General features: G+C 54.8%; 1 protein-coding gene and 1 long non-coding RNA gene across 3 annotated transcripts in view; one reads left to right on the forward strand and one right to left on the reverse strand.

Moving 5' to 3' along the window:
- Window positions 1-411: 411 nt before the first annotated feature.
- NR2F2 (nuclear receptor subfamily 2 group F member 2) lies at window positions 412-14,434 on the reverse strand. 2 transcript variants are annotated; one of them, XM_070400585.1, is made up of 3 exons: window positions 14,158-14,434; window positions 5,866-6,393; window positions 412-3,255 (listed from the first exon to the last, which is right to left on the reverse strand). In XM_070400585.1, exons 1-3 carry the CDS (start codon window positions 14,198-14,200, stop codon window positions 2,981-2,983), a joined length of 846 nt encoding a protein of 281 aa, XP_070256686.1. In that variant the 5' UTR covers window positions 14,201-14,434; the 3' UTR covers window positions 412-2,980. The 2 variants fall into 2 exon arrangements, with proteins under 2 accessions (XP_070256686.1, XP_070256684.1); XM_070400583.1 differs by lacking the exon at window positions 14,158-14,434 and adding an exon at window positions 7,937-8,467.
- Window positions 13,086-21,522, forward strand: part of LOC138998464 (uncharacterized) — a 46,971-nt gene continuing 38,534 nt past the window's right edge. The window contains exon 1 of the long non-coding RNA XR_011469168.1: window positions 13,086-13,521. This is a non-coding gene — a long non-coding RNA (uncharacterized lncRNA). The remainder of the gene's footprint in view (window positions 13,522-21,522) is intronic.

A 21,522-nucleotide genomic window follows, 5' to 3' on the forward strand; every position in this document is an offset into this window, starting at 1 on the left:
GCAGCAAGGAAAAAGAGACACTTAAAGGGAAAGAGTCGCCATGTTTAGCAGCTTTTTTAAAGATCTCGTCAATTTCACACACAACGCGCCCGCTCGGTTCCAGCCCTCGCCTTTTGTCCGACTCGGTCGCAGCAAAAGATCTTTTGTTCTAACTCAGCGTGAAAAGAAAAACTTTCTTTAAATGCCATAAACTTAAACCAAGCTCAAGAATCTAAACAGATCCTCCTCCGGGCCACTCTACACACAGACAAGAGGTTTTGTTTTAACCGTTTGAGAAATGGGGGGTCCTGTGTGGCTGCCTCGCAGACACCCCCCACCCCGTCTGCTGCGACTCAAGAGACCGGGAGAGGACACAACCCCAGCGCCTAGGACCCACGCTGGAAGCAGAATAAAACAGGCACCGTCTTTGGCTTTGAGAAATCATAAATTATCATTTAATGCCAATAATAATTTACAACAAATGGCTGTTGACAATAAGCTAACACAAAACAAGGCGGGAGCCGGGCCTGTGTGGGACTTGACTGGACCAACTTCACAGGCTCGCGTGGACAGCACTTGGTGCGAGAGGACAGAACCGCGACCCAAAAGGTCAGGGCTCTTCTGCCCCTAAGAACATGCTTAGCGTCATGTATGTGCGGAGCTACCCAAGGAAGCTGAGGGTGCGCTGGGGAGCTGCCCAGATGCTCACATCACAGCAGAGTCCTGCTCTACATGCACCGCCTGGCACCTGAGTCTCCAAGTTTAATAGACTTAGCAAAATGACCCCTTTTCTGTCTCCTCCCCTCCCCACCCCGTTTTTAAATTAAACCACAACACAGGGAAATGGGGGGTGGGGTGCTGGAGAGAGAGCCTCAACCAGAACAAAATTGCAAGCTCCCAGGAGCTGAGCTTTCTCCACACCGGGGAAGGGGGGTGGGGTGGGGAGGAGGGAAGAGACTCCCAAACAAAATAGCCCCTACTTCCAACTCAGCACACCCTGTCAGTCAAGTTTCCTTCCTTCCTTCCTTCCTTCTCTCTCTCTCCCTCTGTCTCTCTCTCTCCTTTTCCTTAATTTGGCTCCTCAGGACCAAGGGTCCCATGAGCAGTGCGTCCACACGGTCTGAAATGTCAGGATGTCCATGTGTTTTCAGGCACAGAACGCCAGTGGCCCTGTCAGGCCCTCACGGAAGCAGGGAGGGGACAGGCAGTTGTCACATAGACAGTAAAAGCAGACCCCTCAGCACAGCATTTAAAATCCTCTCAACAGCTTCGCTAGCTAAGAACCACAGAATATATATTTTTTTCAAATCACACCTACTTTAGGAAAAACTCCTTGCACACAGTCTCCTGCGTCAGAAATGTACAAAACACTATTTTTTTCTGATATAAAATAGATAGTGATCTCCAGATTTCTAAGACTTTGCACAATACCTTCTCTTCCCTAAGCAGGCACTTAAGTGTGACAAATATAAGGGCCTTAATTTTTTTTTTCCTGGAAAATCCATTTTTAATTAAAAAGAGGATTAGGTGAAGGGGGGTGGTTTACCAAATCAGGATGGCGCTTCCTAAAACCATAGATAAACCATTAACTTCAGCTTCCCCTCCCCCCCAACAGTCCCAAACTAAGCAGGCAGTAACACTAGTCCACTTTGGAACAAACTGAGGATCGTCAACAAATGGACCCTCAGCCCCACTGGGGACAGCTCTTAGGGGGGTCTTGTCCATGGCAAATCAGTGAGTGGGGACAGCCAAACAGGTTTCAGATATCAAATAATATTTTAATTTCTGAATACTTTCAAATTTTCCTTGGAATATAACACACAAAGACTCGACCAAACAGTTCAGTTATTATAACTTTTACAGTATACAGAAATGTTGCACTTTAAAAAAAAAACCTTCAGTTTTTTTTAAAACACAAACTGTAAACTCTAAGATACTGAATCAATCACATTATCTATAAGTGCCAACAGTGTAATTTTGTCATGCTGATTTCAATGGGTATTTTTTTTTTAAAAAGGGAATATCAACAGTTATAATACAAAGGGTTTGCAAATATACAAACAGATAGAGGATTTTTCATAACAATTCAAGAACTTAGCGGGACCCAATTCAAATTACAAAAGTTCACTTTTTATTCAAAACCTCAGCATGTGTCTTGGACACATTCCTTGGCTGCCAATAAATTCCACAGTTCATTCTCTTTCTTAAAATATTTTTTAAAAAGCTAGGTTTGTCTTGGTGTCTTTTTTTGGGGGGGGGGTGGGCAGGGAGGGGTAGTTAAGTGTTGTATGTGGTTCTTGCAGATCTCAAATTAGCTCAACTTCACCTAAAATTTTTGGCCACCACCTCTAAGTGCGTTCCCATCAGCTCTGAGTTTTCTTTTAAAAAGTTTTAATGTCTTCCTATGATATTTTCATGGACTCGGTTTTAATTCTTGCAGAACATATACTTTAAGGATACACAGTTTTTAAGAAGCCAAGATTATATCAAAACTTATTATAGAACCACAGAATAAACTGGTTTAGAACCAGGAAAATACAAAAAAGAACAGCTAGAGGTACAGACACAGGACAATGAATAATTTGGAAAAAAAAAAAAGACTTACTTTCTCCATTCTGCTAATTTTCTCCCAATCTCCTTAAATGCACTTTTAGCAATATTTTTCAAAAATTTACCAAAAAAAAAAAGAAAAAGACTAATTTCCTTTTTATACAAAAAAAAAAAAAATGATAAGTAGCAAGTTGTTCTGACCGACACAGGAGTTGTTGTTTTTTTAATGCATTCTGTAAAAGTTCATTTGACAGTCTCTTAATTTTTTGGAAATTCACAGTCCATTAAGTTCTTCCCCTCTCTTCTTTTTTTTTTTTTTTTTTTTAGCAAACGTGTAACATCCTTTTATATCCTTTCTTAACAGAAGGAATTAAGCAAACAAACCAGTCTTTTGCCTTTTTGCTTTCTCTGCTTCACTCCCCCTTCTTACTTGGATTTTTTTTTTTTTTTTTTATTGAATTGCCATATACGGCCAGTTAAAACTGCTGCCGGACAGTAACATATCCCGGATGAGGGTTTCGATGGGGGTTTTACCTACCAAACGGACGAAAAACAATTGCTCTATGACTGAGGAGGAGACGGTGCGCAGGGAAGGGAGGCGAAGCAACAGCTTCCCGAATCGCGTTGGCTGGTTGGGGTACTGGCTCCTGACATACTCTTCCAACGCGCACTGGGACTTTTCCTGCAAGCTCTCCACGTGGGCTACATCCGACAGACCACAGGCATCTGGAAGAAAGTTAAAAAAAAAAAAAAAAAAGAGGAAAAAGGAAAATTCAGTCATCAGATGAAGAGGTTTGCAATGGGTCACATGAGGTGTGTATACATGGCCCAATCTCCAACTCCCTTAGAAATGCCTAGGACCGAAAACTTGGGGGGAGGGAGGGAGGGAGGGAGGGAGGAGGAGCTGGAGCTGGTCTTGGGGTATCTGCTTAAAAATAGACCCCAGTTCTGGAGCTCTCCAGGCTTCCCTGTCCCAGCCCCAGGCTTGGGCGCTGGGAGGCCTAGGCGAAGTGCACTGGGTGAAATCTGGCTCAAGTCAGTAAACAGAAAGACAAACAGATGAAACCAAAAGTGCCCCTGCTCCTCCCCTCCTCCTCTGTAAATAATAGTTAGGCTTATAATTATAGAGGCCCCCCCGCCCCCCACAGCCTGGCCCGGCGCGGAGGAATGGCGTCCACGACCCAGCCTCAGATTGTCCCCAAAGAGGGCGACTCATTTTTCTCCGGGCTTTGAAACTGATTTAAGTGGCCCTTTAAAGCTGATCTTGTCAGTTTAGCCCATTGAAGGGCAGCCATGCAAACTGTGATCTCTCTGTTCATTTGAGCTGTTTCTTTCCCCCCTTTCTTCTCTCTCCCCTTTTCTCTTACCCCCCTTTCGTTATTTTTTTTTTTAACAACTCAGGTCCCTCCAGAGGGATCACCCCCCCCCCCTTGCCCGTTATCTTCAGGAAAACACTTTTCTTTTTCTGATACGTAAAAAAATACAACAAGTGCCTTTGAAATGAGAGGCTGCTCGGTGGAGGCGGTGCAGCCTGTGACCTGACCTCAGGGGGCTCCCCAGACAAGGCTGGGGCTGACACGCACACACTGTGCATCTTAAAGCGGGGCTTGGAAATCAGCCCCTTCCATCCCAGGCCCCAGAACACACATGCCATGTGCTCCTGTGTGTCTCCGGGACTCTGCCTGCCTCCGCCCGGGGTAGGTGCCATGGTCAGGCATGAAAAGATCTGTTTGCAGAAGGCTCTTCCTTGAGCATCCGCACCTGTGGTCTCCCTGAGACTCGGATAACAGGGACCTTTATCTCTCGATGGGGTGATGTACGCTCCCCACCCAGGCCTGGGCCTTTTGCAAATAGTAATAAATTAAACTGTTACGACAGTATCAGGCATTTCTCTCCTTGAAAGACCCAGGGGGAAGGCTGAGCCTAACAATGATGGCCAGCGATTCACAGATTCACAGCCACCCGCGGGCTGGGAATGTGGTTGGGTGTGGGGTCTGGGACTGGCTGAAGGAGGCTGCGGGGCAGGGGGCCCTCCTGCTGGTAGGTTTGCATCAGGCAAACGGTCCGTCCTGACAGGTCCTCCCCGAGGGAGAAGACTCCAGATTCGAGCCTCTGACACAGCCACCCCTTGCCTGGACACTGCTCTTTAATTGATCACCTAAGGACTTTTGAAGGCAGTGGGGGCGTTTTATGAAAACAGCAGCGATATAGGAAAGACTCAGAACCTGCCACAGATTGGGTCCCCAGCTTTCCTTCCCACAATGAGGAAGGGGCTGGATCTTTTTGTCCGCCACGCTAGCCACAAAACTCTCTTCTGTCCCGATTGGAGCTAAACACATGGTGGGGGACTAGGTTCCCAGCCCAAACCCACGTCCAAGTGGTGGGTGTGCTCCATGGGGAACCCCTTCCCCGCCTCGGCCTTGACAAAGGGATCAGCTGACAATTTAGCCCAAGAAGGTGGAGGAGCCAGAAGGCTCAGGTGTGGCCCACAGTGCAAAGCCAGGCACTTGCAAAAATCATTTGGCCTCAAGAGTTAATTAATATGAGATCTATTGCTCACACAGGTTAAACTACATGCAAACTAATTAGATTTCATCATGCACTCGGTGATGGTTTTATATCGCCAGCAACATTCAGACGCTGGCAGCCCAGGTTGGCAGACACTTGGAGTTGTTTGGAAATTGCCTCAAGTGTTTGCCTGGCCAGGGCGGGAGCAAGAGGCCGGACTCCCCAGGCCCCGGCAGACACTCTGAAGAGTTATGATGGCCCCTTTCTCCCTCCTGGCCCTGCCTGGCGGCTCGCTCCCCTCCCCTGGCCGTCTGCATTGTCTTCCTAAGAATCTGGTGTTCGAAATTGGTGCCCTCCAGTTGGCTCTGCCTGGAGCTCCAACTCCTACCGAGTTAACAGGCAAACTTTCCCCTGCTAACCAATGCCAGGACCGCCCCCAGGCCCAGGGGCATCTTGGGGAGGCGAAGCCAGGGTGACAGAGAGAACCGCTGGGGTTGACAAGACCCCACAGGCTCAGCTGGCCCAGGGGGCCTGGGCTAAGGGTGTGTGTGTGTGTGTGTGTGTGTGTGGCAGAAGCTCACATCCCAGCCTGGCAGGAGGGCAGCAGGCCCCGGAGGCCTCCCCTTGGCCCATTTGGAGAGTCTGTGTCTGCAGCATCCTGCCTGCAGCCCAGCCTTCCTCTCCTTCCCACACAGGCCTGCTGGGGCCCAGCAGCTACTCCAAGTTCTCATCCAAGCAGCACTCAACAGTCTGGCCTTTCCAGGGGGAGGCTGGTCCCTAACTCCGGGCTAGAGCCCTCCGGCGAGACCAGGCCAGGCGCCTTCCTACCTGAGGTGAACAGGACTATGGCCTTGAGGCAGCTGTACTCGGCGGAGTCCACGTGCAGGGCCTTGAGCTTCTCCACTTGCTCCTGGAAGATGCGTATGTGGTCCATAAAGGCGACCACCCGGTCGGCGGACATGGGCGAGGCGTGGAGGCCGGCGGCGGCCAGGAGCGGGGCGACGTGGAGGGGCATGGAGCACTGGGCCGCGTTGAGCACGAACAGCTCGCTCCAGGTGAGGCGAAGCAGGGCCACCTGGTCGGTGATCTGCAGGTCGGGGAAGAAGGGGATGTTCCGGGCCCACTCGACGGCGCTGAAGAGCATCCGGGCGGCCAGTTCGCAAATGTTCTCGATGCCCATGATGTTGTTGGGCTGCATGCACTGGCTGCCGAAGCGGGACGTGGGGTAGGGCTCGGCGCGCAGCAACAGCGAGATATATCCCGACAGGTACGAGTGGCAGTTGAGGGGGTCCCCGTTGGTCAGCGCGAACTGCCCGTGGGTCGGCTGGGTGGGCGGCATCCTGCCCCTCTGGACCGCTGTGGGGGGACAGAAGACAGTGTCTGGTTAATGCCCGGCCTGGGTCCCCCGGCGCCCCTCGCGGGGCCTGCCCCAGCCCGACCCCCACCTGCCCCAGCCCCTGCGCCCCGCAACAAGACCCGGCAGGCGTGCCCCTCCGGCCAGGGCGCCCGGGAGCCGCCGGAGCCGCAGCTCCCAGGCCCGCGCTGGCGGCCACCAGGCACACGAGCCTCCCAGGCCCGCTCGGAGCTGGGCCGCGGAGCACCCGGAATTGGCCACTTTGCCTCGGGGTCCCGGCGCGGTGGGCGGGAAGCAGCATTCAGGGGGCATCTTTCTTCTTTATTGCTAAACAGCTGATATTTCTTATTGATTGGAGGAGAGGGAGCGGGAGGGGCGAGTCTGGGATGGGCTGGGGAGGGAGAGACGCTTTTGCAAAAGACACAAGGGTTCACGCCAGACGGCCTGTGGCCGCCCCGGGATGAATCTCCCCCAAACCCAAGCCCCATCCCCGGCTCCGGCCCCGGCCCCAGCCCGGAGGGGGACTCCCGGGGAGAAACGAGCCGAGAGCCGAGGTCTGCCGGCAGCCTGATCACTGTGCTCGGAGAAAGGAGAGAGAGGGAGAGGGCGGAGAGAGAGGCCGGCGGCGGCGAGCGGAAGCCGGGGAGAGGCGGGGAGCGAGCGGCCGGCGCAGCCCGCAGAGGGCCCGGGAGAGCCGGCGAGGCTCGGGCTGGGGCTGGGATCTGACGCCGGACGGGGAGATCCGCTTCCCAGAAACACAAAGAAACGCCGGCGACCGCTCGCCCCGGCCCGGAGCCCGCGCCCGGCGCGCCATTGGCCGAGACTGGCTCGCGGTGCTCGGCGAATTTCCGATCACAAAGACCCAACTCGCGCGGAGCGAAAGCGGTCGCCGCGGGCCCTCGCCCACCCTTCCTTCACCGCCGATCGCGCTTCTCCTCCTTTCAAAAGTGAAAGGAAAAAAGAAAACGGAGGAATTTTTTTTTTTTTTTAGCAGAATGTTAATCCACGGAGGGTCACATGAGCGCAGCCCGGGCGGCGGCGTTAATACGGCGAAGTGCATAAAATTGCCATTTGTAATTTGAACCTCCTGTACAAAAGTACAATCTCAGGTTGGGTTTTTTTTTAGAGGGTGGGGGCTGGGGAGAGGGGGGGAGGAGGGACATGTGTTGAACATGCAGGAAAAACCAGGGGAGAGACAGAGAAACAGAGGAGGGAGAGGGAGAAGTAAAGGCGGCTTGAAAACAACAACAAGCCAACACCACCCCATCCCTTGCAGACAGGCGACTCGAAGGAACTCGCAATCCACGCAAAGAACAGGAAACCGGCCCAGAGGAGAGAGCGAGGAGATCAGGCGGCCACAGCATGCGGATCTGGGGGGGTCAGGGATCCGGTGCCGAACTTGGCTTCTAGCAGCAACCCCCTCGGAGCCGCCCGTGGCCAAGCAGAGCCCGGGGCTCCGGCGTCCTGACCCCGAGCCGGCTAGCCACACGCACCCAGGGCCCCAACCCCGGGGCGGGCGAGGGGGGAGAAATGAGAGGCCGATACCTTCCCGTCTCATGCCCACTTTGAGGCACTTTTTGAGGCGACAGTACTGGCACTGGTTGCGGTGGTGCTGGTCGATGGGACAGTTCCGGTTGGCGCGGCACGTGTAGCTCAGGTTCCTCCGCACGCTGCGCTTGAAGAAGCTCTTGCAGCCCTCGCACGTGAACTGGCCGTAGTGCTTGCCGCTCGACTTGTCCCCGCACACCACGCACTCGATGTGCTGCTGCTGCTGCTGCTTGTCGCCGCCGGGGCCGCCGGGCCCCCCCTGGCCGCCGCCCGCCGTCTGGGCCGGGGTGCTGGCCGGGCCCCCCTGGCCGGGCGTCTGCGGCGTGTGCGGGGCGCCGGGTGGCGGGCCGGGCACGGGCGGCGCCTGCGAGGCCTGGCTGCCCTGCGAGCCGGGCACCTCGTCCTGGGGGTCGCGCCACGTGCTGACTACCATTGCCATATCTATGGGGGCCGCGTCCGGACTTCCTGCTCCCCTGGCTGCGGGCGGCGGCGGCTCCCGGGTCGCGGGCTCCGGTGCGCCGCCTTTTGTGTGCGCGAGGGCGCGGGAGGGCGCCCCGGGTGGCTCGGGGGGCTGGTTGGTGGAGGTTGGTGAGTTTTTCCTTTTTTTGTTTCTGCTTTTGCAAAGTTTTGGCGATGGCTGGTCTGGCCCGGTGTGTTTGTTTTGTTTGTGTCCCTCGGCTCAGCTTGGTTGGTTTCGGGGGGCTTTCCTCCAGGAGGGGAGGGGAAGGGCCGGGGAGAGCGAGTGGGAGCAGAACGTGGAGAGAGGGAGGGGAGGGAGAGCTGCAAGTCGATTGTCTGGCTTCAAGAGAGAAGTAGGAGGCAAAAAAAAAAAAAAAAAAAATCTCTCCAAAGATCTCGCTCGCTCTCACTCTCTCCCTCCCTCTCTCGCTCTCGGAGCCGGTGTGCCTAGGAGTTGGAGGAGGAGGTAGAGGAGGAGGAAGAGAAGGAGGAGAGGCGACTGTCCGGGGGCCAAGTCCAGGGCAGCCCACAGTCAGCCATTCAGGAAAGCCATCGAAATCAGGAGGACTAGGAGAGCGGAGGCGCCGGTCGCAGGCGCGCCCAGAGAGCCGGGCAGGCCGGGGCGGAGGCCGGCGGCCCGCGGAGTGGCCGGAGCGCTGCCCGGGTCCGGGGGAATCAGCATGAAAGTGGTCCGCGTCGGGCGCTGCGCGGCGTCGTCCTGGCGCTGGGCCGCCGCCGCCGCCGCCGCCGCCGCCTGCCCCGGGCGCCCGGCTCGCTCCGGCCGCCGCCGCCCGCTCGCGCCGGATGGAGGCCGCTCGCCGATCCCTGCGGGCCGCCCGGGCCGCCGCCGCCGCCGGAGCCGCCGCCGAAGCCGCGGGGTCGGGCCCGGAGCCGCCGCGTCTAGCGCCGCCGCCGCCGCTGAAGCCGCTGCTGCCGCTGCTGCCACCGCCGGAGCCGCTGCTGCTGCTGCCGCCGCCGCCTCACACACATAGGGAAAGAGTCAACTCGCCGGCGGCGGGGGAGAAAGGATAAAAGAGAGAGAGGAGGGCAGATCACCACCTAGAAGCACATCCTTCGTGCGCAGCGCGGGGAGGAAAAAAGACGGAGAGAAAGAATGAAAGAGGGAAAAAAAGCCAGCACGGCACCCGGAGAAAGGAGGCAACTCGGGGAGAGGAGGAGGTGGAGAGGAAACACACACACGCGCGCACGCACACACACCGCGGAGAGAAAAGAACAGAGAATCAAAGTGATCAAATATGCTAAAAAGGGGGGCGCGGGAGGGAATGCGATTTATAGGCGCCGGGGCTGGCAGAAGTGGCTTCTCCGCGATCAGCTCACTGAGCTCTCTATATAGTGAACTTTGACACGACTGCTGCAACTTAGCGCACGTTGCCATGGCGACGGCGCGCCTTATAAGGCAGCCGCCGGGGTTGGCCTGGCCCGGCGCGCGCGCGCCGCCCCCTCGCCGTCATTGGCCGGAGCGCGGCGGCCCCGCCATGGCGGCCGCGGGCTCAGCTCGGTCCTAGCGCTAGCGGCGTCGCGGCCCGCGGCTCGGGGCGCGCGGGGGGGATCGGGGGGACCGGGTGGGGGCGGCCACGTCCCCGCCGCCGCCGCCTGGCGCGGGGGATGGGCCCGGGCGGCCCCGGGCGCGCGGCCCCCCCGCGCACCCCCGCATCGCGCGCCCCGCACCCGAGGTTTCCGCCCCGGCGCGGAGAGGAGCGCGGCGCGCAGACAAAACGCCTCTTAAAGGCTCCGCGAGCGGCTGGGGATGGGATCGAGGACTGCGCCTCTTGGCAACTTGGCGAGGCCACGAAAGGCGCCGCGCGCGCACCACCCGGGACTCCCGGAGCATCTGTGCGCCCGCGATGCCCGAGAGAGAGAGAGAAGTCCCCCGATTCTTCGCAGAGGGGTAGTGGGTGGGGGTGGGCAGGCGCCGCGTACCCAGCTCGCGGGCAATTTCCGAACGAAAGATTTGGCCAAATCCGGGTGGCGGTGGACCCCTCTCTTAATCAACTCCGATCATTTGCTTGGTTTGGTGGCTTTTTTCTTTTTCTTTTTTTTTTTTAAAGAGGGGAAAAAAGCTCTTTAGAGTCTGTCTTTTCCTTGTAGGGTTAACATTTCACAGGTATGTGGCCTGACATTTTAATTGCTCAAATAAACCATCTCGGATGCGGAGAAGCAGAAATAGACTTCATCTCATTGTCATGACGCAATTAAAATAAATTTCCCTCAACTTTATCCTCTCTCCTTAGTTCTGACGAACTCACAAGCCAACATCCTGCCCCACACCCAGTCAGGGCGAGAGGGGGAAAGACCCATGTTTGCCCACTGCTGGGCAAGCAGAGGCGGCCTCCAGCCTCCCCTGTGTGTGCCCTCTGCACACACATGTAAGTGTACATGTATGAGATGCACATTGTCAACGTACACAGACAAAGACTTCAGCCACTTGCACTTCTAGGTCGTGGAACAGTTAAGTGCGGATTTCATTGTTCCTGAAGTTTCCTTAAAAGCGTTCATATAGCCATTAAAACACACCCAGAGACTCTGCCCCATATTGGGGACAAGACCAGTACAACTCAAGAACCACACACCAGCCATATTCTATCCCGAGAAATCGGCTGCAATAAGGCCACCGTCACAGTCGCTGCCTTTCTGTTCCATGGGCTAAAATCATCCCCACGACTCTCTAAATTCCAGGGCGTTGGGTTTTAAACATCAAACATCTAGAATTGCCCCCCCACCACCCAGAACACACTCTATTCCAACGCACCTCTCTGTGTGATTAGAAAAAGTTAGTGGATGATGGTTACTCCATATTAATGAAAGAAAATGGTGACTCCGTCATACACACTTTGCACCAGGAAAAAAGCTGGACATTGGTCAGCCCACCAGGTTCATGAACAATTAGAATATTTCACACGAAATACGCCGAGCTGCCGAAAACGTGGACACACAGAAATAGTAAGGGACGACCGCCAGAAAGCATCCTCGATCATTAAAAAAAAATTAAAAAGATGAAGAATTGTCTAGAAGAATTCGCCACACATGAAACTGACATGTGTAGATTGCATTTTGCATTCCATACCCTTTGCACACACAGGCAGAATACTGGGTAGGGACTGAGTGGAGGTGGAAGCAGATAGGGGCTAGTTTTAAGGGAAGGAAAAAAAAATATCCTCTTTCCGCTTCATTTCTGAAACCTCTTAGCTCTCACCCTTTCCCGGCTGAAATCACACAGTTCACGAAACAGTGAATGTTCTGGAAGGTGGGGGGCAATTCTCGCTGTTTGATGCAGGTGCTGGGATGATTTGAAAGTTGTAAAAAAACCAAACCAAACACAAACCTATAGTGGACAGTGAGCTCTCCTAAACCTGGTGTGTAATGAGATTGCCACAGAGCCAAGGCAGGCTGCGAATTTCAGGTTGATGACAGGCACAATGTAACTTTCTCCTGAGGGGGACCAGCAGCATGGGAGAGGAATTATTCCAGGGAAATATTTCCCCCCTTTCAACCTCTAGGATTCGAGAAATTGCCCAATGCTGCAAATGTCAGTGGATCTGGGGCAAACTCAGTAGAGTTGTGGTAGGACTGGGGTTGAGTAGGACATCTGATGGGCATTCCCATCTCGGTTTAATAGATGATAGAATCACTGATGATGGGGGAATCTTAATCTCGCCTCTTGTACAGACACTTCCACAGCAAGAGCCACCTTTTCCACACATGCAGGGGGTGGAATTCTGAGGGGGACGGGCTTCCCCAGTCCAGTTAGAGAAACTGGGTGTTTGAAGTCCAGTTTGATGGCCTCAGATTTAAAATGAAGATTTCCCCACCGTCCCCAGCAGAACTGGAGCCTGCCAGGCTCAGGACCTCAGGGCTACCAGGAAGTCAGAAGTGTTTTTACTTTGTATTTTGGGACTCATTCATAGTTATGTAGATGCTATTAAAAAGCAAAAAAAAATATTAATTGCAGTTAATTTTACCGTATGAAAGGACTGCAGTCCGAGAAGAAGAGAAAAAGAGAAATAATTAAAAATGCCTTACTTAAGGAAATACAACAGCTCTAAGACTAACCGATAAACATCAATATATTGTTACCCTTGGAAAAAATTAAAAATAAATCCAGCCCAGTCTTTTAGTGCAGATGTAAATTTATTTTAATGAGAGGAATGGCAAGCTTTCATTTGGCCGGGAGAAAGTTGGGAAAACATTTGTCTTCCTCTGGGGATCCCAAGCCAAGCAAAGGGAACCCCAACCCAGGAATATGATTCCATTACAGAAAGCGGCCTGACCGCAGATTCCCTCACCAGATGCATACAGACACCAGCAAACGCCGAGTTTAACTCTGAACTCGGGAGAAGCCAGCCCTGTCCACCACGATGCATTGAATTGCTCCTTCCCTTCAATCTCCTCCTGTGTGTTTTTCCCTTCCACCCCACGGCAGCTCCCTGAATAGGAGAAGGGGCCTCCATTGTGCGCCTCTCAACTTCCAAGTCAAGGCAATTTTTAACCGCTGGCTTGTGGTACTTTGAATATCACCAGGGGCTGTCAGAGTTGGGTCTCCCTGAAAAATTTACAGTGCTCGATCGGAGCATATGCCGGGAGGGAAAAAATTGCTGGAGATTGGAGCAAGTGCAGTATCTGTCTGCCCCCTAGTGTAAGAGTCCTCGCTGCCTAAAATCCAACTTTAAGAGAAAAGGGGTTCTTAAAGGGGAACGACTTGAGGCTCGCGGAGGCGCAGGGGGATGAAACTTCTGGGCATTTTCAGCGGAATCCTTGCCCGGGATTGCAAATTAATTGGCTCTGGCTGGGTTGGACCGGACCCTCATCTCGCCACCTCTTGCGTCTCCCGTGTCACTGGCGGCGAGGTGATGATTTCTTTTTCTCCCTCCCCCCTGAACTGGGTTTCTGTGCGTCCCTCTCACCCCCTCCTCTCTTTTCCTTTCTCTGTCTCTGTCGTCTCTCTCGCTGGCTTTTTAAAAAATGAGGACCCCGTGCCTGGATCGTGCTGGACACAGCCCAGAACGGCTTCTTAAGTCAGCCCGCTGCGGTGGCCGCGCACAGCAGAAAAGGCCCACGTTTGCCTGCCACCCGCACGCCAGCTGCACCACCCCGCCGGCCGGATGGTGAGTACCCCTCTTCGGCGCGATTGTCCCCCTCGCTTCGCCCACGCCGCGTCCCGGAGCCGCGGCCCAGGCGCCCGGCGAACTCGCCTCCCTCCCCGCGCGCCCGGCCGGCTGTCAGTTGCACAAGGTCGCAAAGATGTAGCTCAGGGGCCGATCGACCGGGACAGTCTGATCCTCTGGTACGAGCCTAGCAGCTCCCGAGCTAGCAAAGCGAGTCCTCTCCTGCCTGGAAAAACAGCTCGGAGGACCGCTTTGCAGTTGGCGCTCCCGGAGGCAATGGGCTGGAGCAGACGCGAGGAGGCGAGGGGCGGCGCGGCGGTCTGTCTGTCCCCTTCGGTTTAATCATATTTTGGCACCTTCGCAATCGTATTTTCCCCCTCGCCCCCCTCCACCACACACATGTAATAAAATATGGCAACGCATTGAGTGGACCGTCCCCCCCCTTCCCCAAACCCCTTAAACCACAACCCGAGGCATTGCATACACGTTAGCAATACGATTTTTTGAAAAAAATCCCCAAGTCATCCCCAACCCCACACGGCACCAGGAGAAAAGTGAGAAAACAAGAGAGAAAGAGGGAGAGACAGAGAGAGGAAAAAAAAGAGAGAGGGGAAAAAATACTGTAAGCAAACATACCAAAACCATATTTGCCTTGTTCAAGATCCCAAATCGCTTGCATCTTCCTCCTAAAACTGGAAGAACTGTCCTTTAGTTTGGCGGGTGCAATACGCGCTTTGTTGGACCCCTGAAATGATGTGTCTTGGATAATTAAAGAGACTCTCTCTCTCTTCCTCGGTGTTTATCTAAGCGATTGTGCAAACTGATAAAAAAGTGGGCGCTCGCCGGCCGGGAAGCGGAGGAGAGGTGACGGGAGCGCCGGGCCACCTGGGGGGGGAAGTGCCTTCCCGGGTCTCAGGCACGCCGAGCCTGCGGGAAACCCTGCGAGCCAACTTTAGAGCGAGGAGGTTTCAGGGAGCTGGTACATAGCCGCTGAGGAATGCGAGCCTCGCCTTTAAGAAAAAAAAAAAAAAAGGAAAGAAAAAAAAAAATCCACCCCAAACCGTAGGTAGGAGATGTCTGGAGTGATCCTTGTCTCTCATCTCATTCCTTAGAAGGAAGAGTACGTTGTTACACCTTGTTTGGGGCTGGAAAGACGAGACTTTCAAAACACCCGTCCAATTGGAGAGAAAAAAAAAAATCTCCGAACTTAATGAGTTTAGAGTCGGAGGCTGGGAGCAGACTGCACTGCTCAGCCCCAGAGAGGCGCCCACAACTCCAGGCGATGAGCTGCGAGGCAGGGGCGAGCGAGGTGCAGCCGGATTCCACTGTTTTGGGGTCGGGAGGGATGGAGGCTAATCCTGCAGCAAGTTGGGAGGAAAGAGAGGTGGGAGAGGAGGGGGGAAAGGCAGCAGGCTTCTGGGTCAGAGATCGGGCTAGAAAGAGGAAGGCGATGTTTTTCCTAGGAATGTGTAGGCACCCCCGTTTTCCTACTTCCAACTCGAGTTCTCCCCAGTGAGCTTCCCCTCTCCCCTGCAGACCCGTGCCCCCACCCCCCCATTCCCAGTCCCCATTCTAGAACTTTCCTAAAGAGGAAACCTGTTCCTTGGGGGGGGGGGGGAGGGGTTCCCCATGTCTTGTCACCAGATAATGAATGCTTGATTCACCCCCTCCAGGCTCCCACCCTCCCCAGAATGAATAAAGGAAGCGGGAGCACAGTGACTAGAGAAATCGAGAGTAACTTACGCGGCGGCTTGCAGTTTAATACAGTTTTAACTAATGGATTTTTGTGTTTTGTTTTAAGAGAAGAATAATGGGAAACACGGGATCTTTTATTTTAGGAAACTGTATGGTAAGATGTATGTCAGACTTGACAAATGGAACGCAGGCTTTTCGGCTGCTTCTTGTCCTTGTCTTAAACAGGAATTAAGTTAAACACAGTGCTGAATGTTAATTACATGTTTACTGGCTAATGAAAATTACAAATGGGTTTGCCACCTCAAAAACAATGATGAAAACCCCGAAGACACTGTAATTATATACTTTGAGGGAAATAACTCCGAATATTGATCATAAGAAGTGTAAATCTTTTTTTAACTATTCATTAATACCATAAATAGGGGCTACAGAAGTTTTGCCTTGCGGTTTAGCCGAGTGGATGGATGGATGGGGAGGTTCCTTGGGGAAGTGGTGAACTCATTCTCTCCGAGAAGGAGGCCACTTGTGTCATGGGGGGGCGCCCCCCTCCTTGTCGCCCCCGCCCCCTTTAACCCCAGCACAAGGTCGAGGGATAGTTGAACAGGGGGGCTGGGCTCAGGGCAGGTGAAGGTGATCACAGCCCAGCCTCTCCCCTCCCCTCCCCTCCCCTCTCCCCCTCCCACTCCCCCTTCTCGGCCAGGTCTGATGGATGACTGCCTTCCCGGCCCAGGCGCCTGGCGGATAAACTGGCATTCAGGTCCCTGATGGAGGACAACTCGCTGACAGTCCCCTGGTCTCCGGGTGGCGAGGGCAGTTTTTTGCAAACAGAACAGAATAAAGTTGAGGGCGGAGGTGGCTTCCCGGGGAAGGTGGCTCAGGCCCGGGGACCAGACCTGGTCTCCCTGGGGTTGGCAGTCCAGAAAGATTTTGGGGGCTTTGTTTTAAGTCCGGCCTGAGTGATAGCTCCACACCCTCTGGCAGCCACTGCGATCGTGGGGGTCAAAGGTGAGGGCTGCATTAACCCTAAAAGGCTGGTCTGGCCGGAAAGGCCCAGGCAGGAGTAGGGGCTGGTGAGCCACGCAGCCTGGTGCTTCGGAAGGAGGTGCCTGCCAAGCCCCGCACTGGGGGGCACCGCACCGAGAGAGCCGTTTTAAGTGCAATGTCCAGGATTTTTAAAAAGTGCCCCAGGCTTGTGGGACTGGAGTCCCCCTTTCCCCTGAGAATTCCCAAGCGCTGGTCTTTGTCTTGGAAGGAATGGGGTTTCTGAATGGTGTGAAAGGGACAGAGAGGGTCGCTTCAAATCGATTTTCCTTGTCCTCTCTGTCTTTTCGGATCAGCGCCCTTCAATGGGCACAGAGGTGCTCTTTCAACCAAAAACTTGTGCTACATTTTCTGCCTGTATTGGTGCTAACGACAATGAGCACCGGCCAGCGTCCTTTCTTCGCTCTGCAAGGCAAGAAAGCGCCCTAATTAAATTGTTTTATATGGACAGTCAAGACGGGCCAATTAAGTATGCATTAGTATAAAGATATAGTCTGCAGATAAGGCGGTTTAGAAAATCGCGTGTGAGACAAAGGAGAGGGCGCGGCGACCGGGAGGGGTGCGTGGGCCCAGCAGGGTCGCCCACCTTCCCCCCTGGGCCGGGGATCGCCGAGGCCCCGCCGCAGGTGAGAGGGGAGCAGGCCGGCTAACAGGTGGCTGACAGCTGGAGCCGCAGGCCCGCGCCTCTGGCCGAGGCAGCGCGGGGGACGCCCAGGCGGTTAGTATGGCTCCCACCCTCCTCCCTGGACTCTGGATCCCACCCAGGGGTGGGGGTCCCGTAGAGGGTGGCCTACGAGTGCGTGCTGTGCCTCGCTTTGGGTCGCGCCCTGGCTTGGTGGCAGACCTGCGGTGAGAAGGACAGAGTGTGCGCCGGGGGGAGGCAGGGAGGGCCCGAGGGGCACAGACGCTGGCCCTGTCGCGGCCACAGCCCCCCCCCCCCCCCAAACCAAGATCAGGGTAGGAGGCCCCCTTCCAACATCTCCCCACTAGGCGCTTTTTCGCTCCTAAGCAAACGGACGCTTCTCGGCGTGGAAAGTAAAGTTTCCATCCGAAGCCATCCCGCCCAAGGGTGTCGAGGCCCAGGGAGAAGTGGGGGAAGGACGGGGGCAGGAAACGAGGCATCCAGGAGGATGGCTCCGGGTTCAGCGAAGGAGGCTGAGGGGTTCCCCACCCTCTCTCCGCCCTCAGAGGTGTGGGGGGCGGAGTGCTTCTGGCCCGAAGGCGACGACCCCGGAGCCGGGGCCTGGGCCTCCCCAGCCGGCGCAGGCTGTGATGGGTGGTCCCGGGGCGCGGGCGCAGCGCGCGGCTGCACCGAGGGCGCACGGGGCGCACAGGGCGCCCTGGATCGGGCCAGGCTGGAGGGGAGCAGGGGCGAGAGCCGGCGCCTGGGGAGGCGGCTGAATGTCACAAGTAAAAAAGGTTGAAAAGCCCATTTTCCCGGCGCGTTTTCGCCCCCCGGGCTGGCTGCGGAGGCCGTAAATCAGCGGCCGGCGGCGAGGGCGGGAGGAGCCCCCTCGGTGGGCCCGGCGCGGCCCCGCCCGGGCCGTGCGCACCTCCCGGTGGGCCCCGCATCGATCGGGAGCCGAGCGGAGGATGTCGCCGCACTAAATATTTACTGATCACACACCAATCGCCGCGGCTCGAACGATTTTCCTCTGTGCGGAGCGCGCGGACAGGAGGGTAAATCATTTTATTAGTGTGGATAAAGCCCGGAGCACACTCCAAGTGTTTTAAGATGTGTCTTCCACGGAATGAAAAGAGTTAGGGAAATCGATACCGGGTGATTAGGAGCCCCCGGGGTGACGAAGGGGGCCCGGGCTTTCAGGGATTTGGCGAGGCGGAGAGGGGGGAGCCCGCCTCGAAGGGGGCGGCCCGACCACCGCGGGAGAGCCACCGGGCGCGGGCCTGTGTCCTTCCCTCCTCGACGGGCGACGCCAGCGGCAGGGCCTCCGCACCGGCCGGAGGGCTGCACGGGGGCGCGGGCTCGGAAGCCACAGGCAGCGGCCAGGTGGCTGCGGGAATGGATCGCAGGCCGGGCGCGGGGACCCGGCAGGTCCCGCCACCGCGCAGCCCCCGGGGCCGCCTCCTGGAGTCGAGCTGGGGCCCGGACGCGGGCGATCCCCCCACAACGCCCCCCGCCGGGACCCGCCGCATCCTGGCACTTTCTCCCTGACACCCCTTGGCTCCTTGGATGTTTCTAAAGAGGATCCGGCCGCCCAGCCGGAATTGCTGCTTCTCCCTGCCACCCACCCGGTGTCCGGAGCGGCCGCGGGGTGGCGGACCGGCTGGGGAGCGCAGGGCCCGTGGATTCCAGGTTCGGGGCTCCTGGGCAGGTGGAAGGAGGCCTGAGGAAGAAGGCAGGGACAGGGTGACACACACCAACAACGCCCCCAGGATGGGCACCCAGCCTGAGGGGAATGGAGCCACCCCCCAGCGATGGCATCACGCTGGGGCCCCAAGGCTGGGTGCGGGCGCCTGAAAAGCCAGAGGGTTAGCCAGGCTTTGGGGGGGAGTTTGTTCCCCAAACTCAAGCAGCAACTGGTTTTGCCATTCTGGAAGCCGGAGTCTCCCTCGCTACTGTGGACCAGCCTTGAGGTTGGAGACAGCTGTGCAGAATCAAGAGAGCACTGATTTTGGGTGGGAGGAGGGGTACAAAGCGAGGAAAGGGGAGCATCTTCTTTCTCTCCCCTCCCCTAACTTTTTCCAAATATCTGCTTTTCCTGGAGAAACTGATAGCTTGCTTATCAATCAGTCAATCAATCATCTCCTCCCCCCACCCCCAGTGGGCAGCTGGGAGAATTCAGTGTAGGCTCCTCCGTGCAACAGGAACTCTGACTGCAGAGCCAATGCATCGTTTCCCAGAGGAGAATTTTCTTAAAAACATGGGTGAATCCCCATGGATTGGAGCAACATGCTCCTGTGTGAGGCGACTGGGGCCTCCGGGTCCACCCTCCGTGATCTGAGTCCTGGCAAGGAGGCTCCGGCCTGGAGCCGCCTGGCTGACCCTGAGGCTGGAGGGGCCGGGTCTCCATTAACCCTTCTCCGGCTGGACCAGCGAAGGCTAACTGCCCTAACAGACCAAAGGGGCTGCAGCAAAAAAAGAAAAGAGAAAAAAGAAAAAAAAGGGGGGGAAGGCAGGCAGGCAGGGAGATGCACTCTGCTGAAGGCGTTTAGAGCTCTCTGCTCTTCTCTGGTCTGGGCCCCCCCCCCCCCCCCCCCCCCCCCCCCCCCCCCCCCCCCCCCGCTTCCTGTGAAGCAGGTTTCTATTCAGAAAGACAACAGTCTGGGCCATGAAGGCAGCCACTTCCTGGACATGGACTTTGGGGAAACAGGAAAACACGATGCAGGGAAGTATTTTCTTCCATGTATCCGAGCACCCGGTTCACTTTAACTACATTGCTAACATGCACATGATAGATTATAGTGGGAGGGGGTTCCCAAAGGCCCCGCACCCAGTATCTAGGCTACCTTCTTTCATTTAAGCTCATTGAGAGTCTTGTCGGTGGCCCCCTGATAGCCATACAAGTCCGGATGAAAGCAGGGGGGTACATGCTGCTTGACTTCCAACCTGGTGGCGTTGGAATAGCAGCGTGAAGGTGTGCGTGCCTGGGTGTGAGAGGGTCCGCGCTGGGTTCAAGGTTCAGACACTCAAGCTCCAGGGAGGGGCTGTCACTCATGTGTCCGTGGGGAGGTCAGGCAGGAGGCAGAGCGGAGAGGAGTTTTTGCATGAGCTCTGGGACTCACAGGCTGAAGCCACGTAGGGGTGGCCAAGCCACTGTGCCGGGCACAGCCCCAGAAAGCCAGGTGGCAGGGGCATGTCCGTTTCCAGGCTGGTGGCTCTGCCAGGGCATTTAGACACACGGTGAGCCTAGCGCATTTATTTTCAAATTCCACAAAATGCTACTCTGTTTATTTGACTTTTCAGGGAATTGAAGGATATAAAGAGAGGAGGCTCTGGCGTCAAGGGCTTGCTGGCCATTTAGCCAAGTCTGATGTGGGCTGGCCAGGCTTTTCATATTATATTGCGGGGCAGCCCCTGCTGAGAAAGTTCTAAACACGTCCACAGCCAGGTGGTCATCAGTTCTTATTTGGAAGTGGACAGCGCGAGGAAAGATGGTCTCATCCTATATGCTTTCTCTTTCTCAAGAGCCTGGTGATGAAATCTTTAAAGTGACAGTTCATTTTCGGTCTGTGAGAAAAAGCCTGGATCAAATGGTATCGGTGCCAGTCCTTTAAATGTGAAGGTGCTCGCGAGGCAAATATCCAGATAAATTAATATTGCCGATTAGCTGTATCCAGGTACTTAAATAAAACATAACCAGCGCAACAGAGGAAGTTACCTGATTTAACTCCCAGGAACCACAGACTCTAGGTGAATTTCAGGAGAAAAAGAATTGAAATAGTATTGGTTTTCAGAAGACTCCCACTGCCTCAGTTTCAATATAAAGGGTATGATTAGAGAAGTAAGTCGATGGACAAAGACAGACACACTGACAGAGCAGAAAAACATTCTGCAGGCATTTAGGAAACAGAACTAATTATTTAATTACCAACTGCATCTCTCCTTTTAAAAGGCTAATTGCTTGAAATGTTGAAGGTACACAGTGAAAATAAAGGACTTGGGGGAAAAATGAAGAGGGTGTTGAATATCATATTCAGTTTCTTGACCAAAGAAAATATCTGTTTGAGAGTTTACAAAGTGTAACGTTTAAATAACACTGACACTCGTGTTTTTTTTTTTAATTTTTACTTTGAATCCAGGATAGAGAAAGGCATTTTTTTTCTCTTTGTCCCTGGCGATTTTGAATATATTAATGGTCATCGTTGGAGAGATTACAATGTGCTTGACTGAGGGAAATTGATTGAGATGATATCACTTAAAATAGTTGAAAGCAAAAGTGAAAACGTAGAAAGAAGGCAGGGAATACTGGCTCCTGACATTAGCTATTTCTCGACATCACCTCCCATGTCAGGTGGGGTGGGGAAGTGAAAAGAAATCAGGGCACCTGATTTCTTTGCAGAATGTATAGTAATAGCTTACTTATCGGCTCCCCATGTTATGTTGCACATTTTCACCTGGCATATACTTTTGTTGCCATGTTACCAAGCAATGAGAGAAAAGCTAGCTAGCATTGTGAAATCTACATGGGGGGGGGGGGTGCTTTAAAAAGATATTTTTTTCCCCATAGAATCCTCTGAGTGGTAAGGACTTACACTTGTTTATTCATTGATTTTTCATCCGACTTTGGTTAATTCAATGGATTT

The sequence above is a fragment of the Myotis yumanensis genome, unplaced genomic scaffold (genome assembly GCF_028538775.1).
Source record: "Myotis yumanensis isolate MYYU_CA2020_CCGP unplaced genomic scaffold, mMyoYum1.0.hap1 SCAF_20, whole genome shotgun sequence".
NCBI lineage: Eukaryota > Metazoa > Chordata > Mammalia > Chiroptera > Vespertilionidae > Myotis > Myotis yumanensis.